Consider the following 6,314-nt stretch of genomic DNA (forward strand, 5'->3'; position numbering starts at 1 on the left):
TGGAATCCACCCTCCGCTGTCTCACTTCCAACAACCCTGTGGATTGGAGTCAATACCTCCCGTGGATAGAATATGCCCATAACTCTCTCCGTTCTGCATCCACTGGACAGTCCCCGTTCCAGGTCAGTCTCGGTTACCAACCACCTCTTTTCCCTGCAGATGAGAGAGAGATATCGGTGCTGTCCGTTAACCATCACATCCGTCGCTGCCAGAGGATATGGAGGGAAACAATCGCTACACTCAACCAGTCAACCGAGTCAGTCAAGCGTTTCGCTGACGCTAAGAGACGCCCCACCCCTGAGTATTCTGTGGGCCAAGAAGTTTGGCTCTCCACTCGAGACATCCCCCTCAAGGCCATCCGGCCTTCACGGTGCGCCGCATCGTAGACTCCCGTCGACGAGGTCGCGGATGGCAGTACCTCGTCGACTGGGAGGGCTACGGGCCTGAAGATCGTCAGTGGGTCCCAGGCTCGTACATCCTCGATCCCACACTCATAGAGGAGTACGAGCGTTCCTGTCCGTCCACTTCCTCCGGACCGCCAAGGGGCGGTCGTTGAGGGGGGGGGTACTGTTGGGAGCTGGAGAAAATCCCATCTTTCTCCAGCAGAGTCCGCCGTGGATCCTCTGAGGGAGCCTCCTGCACAGGTGCAGCTCATCAAGACCATCAGAGGATCCACTACATAAGCTGTCTTCAGACCTTACCTCAACGCCGCAGTGTTGTTCCAGTTGGTCAGCGCTAAAGCCTTGCTCCTAGTGAATCTCCATGACCTTGAATCCAGATAGGATTCTAACTTCTTTCTCTGTGTTCCCAGGAAACCAGAGTCTCTTCTGTGAAAGCTCTTGGAGAGCTAACCTGCCGAGCCGACCCTCTGAGCCCAACCCTGAAGACTTTCTGAGAAATCCCAAGCAGCTCAGGACTAGAGCTGGAAGAACCAAACTAAGGTCTGTTCAAACTAGACGTGAGACGCTGAAGCAGCTACGGACTCTGCTGAAACTCTTCTCCAGAACCAACAGAAACTCCCCCAAGGAGAATTACACAAGAACCCTCAAGGTACTATCTGAGCTCACTTGTAAACCAAACCCTGCCAGCAGTTCATAACAGCTCTGTCTCTCACGCAGACTCCAGTGAAACCAGGACCCAGGCCCGAACCAGATCCCAGTTCATATTGTGTTGTGCTTAATAAACTGTTGAACTTTTATCCTCGTGTCCGCCTTGTGGTGTTCTGCATAACTGGGTCTCCATTTGAGAACCCATCATGACACTACCATGCCTATAAGTTCATTTGTGTCTGTGTATTGTTCCATTGCACACTTAAAAATACTGTTAATTACTAACCTTGTGTTGGCTTAGTTGTGGCATTTAATAATTCTGTACTCTTTATTTTGCATATTTCCATATTTTAGGTTATAGCCACATAAACTTGATCATTATAAAATACCTTTTATGTAAATTAAAATACACTTAAACTAGTTTTTAAATGTGTGAACAATCTTGTATCAACAATGTTTTCTGCTCTTATTTCAAGACTCACTTAAACCATCCGATCAAGCCTCAGCAAGTTGTAACTACTGTCACAAAGCTTAGGATATCTTTTGGCTCATCTGTAGTTTTATGGTAATTGTTGCTTGCTTGCTTCAACTAATCAATGCCAAAAGGCAACCATAGAGCGCCCTATTGGAACTGCAGGAGTGGATCCAACAAGTGGCTTAAGTTGAGAAAGAGATGTTCATACATGAATTAGCCTTAAGTTTATTTGTTTATTTCTGTCTTAAACTGTTAGCTACTGAATGTAATCTATCTAAACTGAATTTTGTAATATCAGCATATTTTTTTCTAAAGCCTCTTATCAACATTTCGTTTTCCTAAAGGTTTAAATGTAAGAAAGCTTCTGTTTTGAAGTTGTTAGTGGGAAATCAAACAACCTGCTGCTCTTTTTACTGTTCGATGCTTTCTGCTAATCCTCCATTTAGTCCACACAGGTGATGGCCCTGAAGAAACCTGCCGGACCCAGCTGCTGATTTAATTCATTCAGTCTATTAGAGACCAGTTTGAGAAAATGTTTGGGTTCAAGGCCGGAGAAAACAGAACAGCTGTCTCAGAAGTGTCAGCGCTAAACAAGCACATTATACTTTCAGAAGGAGCAGTTTGGAAGGGAATTAAAACTATTATTAACATGTTTAATATATTTATCGTATACACGCATTATTTGAATTTTGCTCTAGATTTCATATATCGAGCCGCTATGACTAAATAGAGTTAGAAGCAGGGGCGTCAGCTGACCCAAAATATACAGGGGCACATTAGGGCACCAAAAGAAATGAAAGCGTGTGAAGCGAGCGAGCAAAACATTTTTTAGGCAATTATTTATTTTAAAAACGCATGGGCACAGATAATTATGCAAGCACGTTAGCAAATATATTATAGAACTCAATTTTAAATCAGCGTCATAAATAAAATTTACAATCAGATTGTTATTTTGTGCATCATTAAGAACCAAACTGAATTGGCCCACTTGTGAACCTAACTGTATGTCTCTATTCCACTACTGATGAAGGTAAAATTTATCTTCATAAAATATCTGTCTGCAAACATGAACTTGAAAACTTGAAATGCGAAACTGTAAAAGGAAAAACAAATAAACCCCTCTACATACATACAGGTCTGTATTTATCATTTCTATTTGGGCACATCCTATGACGGTGTGATGGTGATGATCCTATGATGTGTGTATATCATGGCCAGAAAGATGGGAGAGCTGGATGTTCATGTTTTTAACAGTAAACGGTAGCATCTCACCCAGTGGCGGCTGGTGGGGTTTTCTCCAGGGGAGGCTATAAATTCAAAATAGTATTTCAAATGTATACCAAAAACCAGTCAACCCTATATTTTTATTTTTGTTGTTCTTTTTTTGTTTTTGTTGTATTTTTCTATGAATGCCAACAACAAAAAATATTATAAAACAAAGCATAATTTCATGAACTGCTTTACATTTTGTACATAAATCTTGCCCCTCTGAGGCTTTGTGGACACAAATCTGTGTTTTGTTTGGTCCAATATGATGTCACAAACCTTAAAAAATAAAAATGTACCAGTTTAATAATGGAAATGCTATTTGTCGGCTTTATATATTTTTTTAAATATAAAAACTATTTATTTTCTGACCATGCGTTTATGAGCAACTGTGCAAATTAACAAACATTTAGAAAATTTACATTATATAATATTATTTTCCATGTGAATCCCAGATTGTTTATTCTTCTTTGCCTTTTCTACAAAGTGCTATAAATTACAACCATTGATAACATGAATGATCAACATCACCAACTCAATTTGAAACATATTTAGCTACAGCGAGTATATCGAGTTGGGAGGGAGGTGAAAAAGATTTTGGTCTTAGTTTAGGAAGGTCCAAAACTATCAGCACCTCTAACTGCTTTAATTGTCTTAGCAAAGTCATGAGCCACACATGGAATTATTGCAGCTATATTTATAATATATTCAAACATTGACCTATATGTGGTCGGAAAAATATAAAGTTAAATATTGGAGGGCTTTAAAACAAAGAGGAATAAAAATAACATTTAAATTGCCAAATTCGAACTTGCCCTAAAATAGACAACCTGACTTGATTAGATCCCCCACTGGTATTTGCATGAAAACCAACATTCACAGTTTAGGAAATAATCACAACCAAATAACATGCAGACAATTTGTTTTTTAGTTTCATTGGACTTTTATTTTATTCAAAATAAAAGCAAAATGTACCACCTTGTTTCATTCAAGATTCAATCCAGAAATAGAATAAAAGCCAAGATGTTTTCCCTTAGAACAGTGGTTCCAAACTCTGTCGTTGTTTAAAGTGTCTTCTTGCTGCCACACACCTGACTTTAATAATTGGGTGAATAAAAAACTTTGCAGCACTTGATGGTTGCTGAGGAGAAGCAATCGTTTGAATCAGGTGGAACAGAGACGGTTCTGTAGCACGTAAAGCAGGGTTGCAAGTCCACTTCCATCAGTTCAGTCCCCATTTAGGGGACACCTCTATTTCTTCTATATCTCCACTTTCTCAAGATTAAAACGCCACCGAAACAGGTTAGACTTACTGAAACTACAGCAAGGATCCAGGTGAAATCTTTAAGAAAAGAAGAAAATTTTAAAAAGTTCAAGAAAACTAAACAGAAATCACATAATTAAGACGATAGGTTCAACTTACTTAGATTTTTAGGCTCAGATGTTCCTTTAACTCCAGGAACGGTGATCAGCTTCTCTCTGGGAGCAGCAGAGAGCACTGACACTGAACATCCAACCTGTGTGCTGCTGGAAGCTGACAGCAGAGCTGTGGTGGTGACGGTGACTGTACCGTTGCTGTGGGTCACACTGCTGCTGTTGTAGTGGGAGAAGCTGAGGTTCTGCTGTAGAACAGTCAGTGTTACAGTGGGAGCAGGTCGACCTGTGGCTGAACAGGACACAACTGACTCTGCAGAAACATTTGATCTGCTGACATCAAGGATGGGTTCATGCAGCTCTGAGAGGAGAACAAACATCATGATCAACATCTAGTTATAGAAGTTAATCCTGGAATACAGTCTGGTTCTTACCATAAACCTTCAGACAGGTTCTCCCTTTCAGAGCTCCATCAGGGTAGATGTTGAACAAACAGAGATAACATCCTTCATCCTCCTCTGTAACCTTCCTGATAACTATGGAGGAATTCTTCAGTCCAGCTTCTGTAAACTGGACTTTATCTTTAAAGTCAGGATTCACTGTTTGACCAAAATACTCGCTGTAGGAGCAGATATTCCTCTCTTTGTTCCCAAAGACCTTCTGCCAGGTGACCTGCTGGACATCTTTAGTTTCCAGGAGCTGACAGCTGAGAGGAGCATCTTCTCCCTCTGCTGCTAAGACATTCAGCGGGGTTTGGACCACAGCTGCTGCACCTGCAGAAAGCAAAGAGAACTGATCTAATTATATGGCTGCAACTAGTAGACTAATCTGTCGATACTTTTTTTCGATTAATAATCAAATAGCCAAAGGATCCGTAAAGAATATTTTATACAGAATTAAACCAGTTGAAATTAAAACTTTTCGACTTGTGGAGTTCTGGATAGATAACATTAACAGGAGAATATTATATATATATATATATATATATATATATATATATATATATATATATATATATATATATATACTGTTTTCATCGGGAGAGTTTGCAAATATAGAACACTATTTACAGTTAGAAGCTCCTTTAGCTGTGAAAAATGAGCATTTTTCAACATGACACTGATGCTGCTGAATACAGAACGAGCGCTGAGGAAGCAGAGCAAACACAAACAAATTCACTTTTGCAGATGGTAGTACTGCTGAAAGACAGATCTGTCTCACATAAAGCTTGCTATTTAATAGTCAGGTCAGTCCACTTTGAATGCAAGTAAGACAAAATATGTGGGTGTTGCATTCCCCACACACCCCACAACACCTATGCATGCCACAGATTTAGATAAAAAAAAGAAAAAAAAAAACATAAATTTCCTTCATCATCTTTTGTTTTTGTGGTTGCAATAGTATGAAATTTATATATGCTGTAAGAGAAATAACCTGCTTCTACTAAGAAACTCTTTCAGCCATCAGACTTTTAAAATATCAGCAAATATTAAGCAACAAGACCTGATTTAGCTTTATTTAGTTAGTTTAAATTTAAAACAATTACCTGAATTAACTTACTTTTAATGAAGATTCCCGGCAGGATAAAGAAAAACAGCCCAGCCGAGTTCCCCATGCTTCCAATGTTTGAATGTGAATAAGATGCATAAACCAGAAAGGGAGGCATGCCTGTAGAAAAATATCACAGGCTCTGTAGTATAAATATACTCGTCATTTAACATCGGAATACCACCTTTCAGCTCAGTATATCCCGCCTAAAGTTCAAATCACTTGGGTTGCACTTCACTATGATTGGACTACGGTATATGTTTTTATAACCCTCACATGTTACTTCAAAGATACCGAAAGAGAAAGACAGAGCGCAGACAAAGAAAGTGACGTCCAATAAAAACAGAGGTCAGTTATTGGAATTTGCTCTAAGACTTTTGTATCAGGAGGAAAGAAAAGAAAACCCCTGATCTATCACAATTTCCTTCTCCTGAACAGACAAAAGCACCATGTGAACGAGAGTATTTTCAAATACAACTTATTATAATAAGATATAAACAGGGACAATGTAATCTGTCCAATCAGATGAAGAATTGGAAAGGAAAATATGGCCTATATGATACACATTACTCACTGCTAACTGGATCAGACAGGTTTATTTT

The 6,314-nt window shown here is 39.4% G+C and overlaps 1 protein-coding gene across 1 annotated transcript; it reads right to left on the minus strand.

Moving 5' to 3' along the window:
• Positions 1-3,755: 3,755 nt before the first annotated feature.
• On the minus strand, positions 3,756-5,779 carry LOC119776198 (OX-2 membrane glycoprotein-like). Its single transcript, XM_038274485.1, has 4 exons — positions 5,725-5,779; positions 4,599-4,961; positions 4,214-4,525; positions 3,756-4,132 (listed from the first exon to the last, which is right to left on the minus strand). The coding sequence occupies exons 1-4, from the start codon at positions 5,777-5,779 to the stop codon at positions 4,029-4,031; spliced, it is 834 nt and encodes a 277-aa protein (XP_038130413.1). The 3' UTR covers positions 3,756-4,028.
• Between the last annotated feature and the right edge of the window lie 535 nt (positions 5,780-6,314).

The sequence above is a fragment of the Cyprinodon tularosa genome, unplaced genomic scaffold (genome assembly GCF_016077235.1).
Source record: "Cyprinodon tularosa strain WSP-4 unplaced genomic scaffold, ASM1607723v1 ctg919, whole genome shotgun sequence".
NCBI classification, from domain to species: domain Eukaryota; kingdom Metazoa; phylum Chordata; class Actinopteri; order Cyprinodontiformes; family Cyprinodontidae; genus Cyprinodon; species Cyprinodon tularosa.

Excerpts from the sequence above, each read along its gene's own strand:
- LOC119776198 (XM_038274485.1), bottom strand. The coding sequence starts at position 5,779 with ATGGGGAACTCGGCTGGGCTGTTTTTCTTTATCCTGCCGGGAATCTTC. Across the intron at positions 4,962-5,724 it reads GCCGGGAATCTTCATTAAAA|ATCAGTTCTCTTTGCTTTCT; the intron begins GTAAGTTAATTC and ends CCATATAATTAG. Across the intron at positions 4,526-4,598 it reads AACCTGTCTGAAGGTTTATG|AGCTGCATGAACCCATCCTT; the intron begins GTAAGAACCAGA and ends TTCTCCTCTCAG.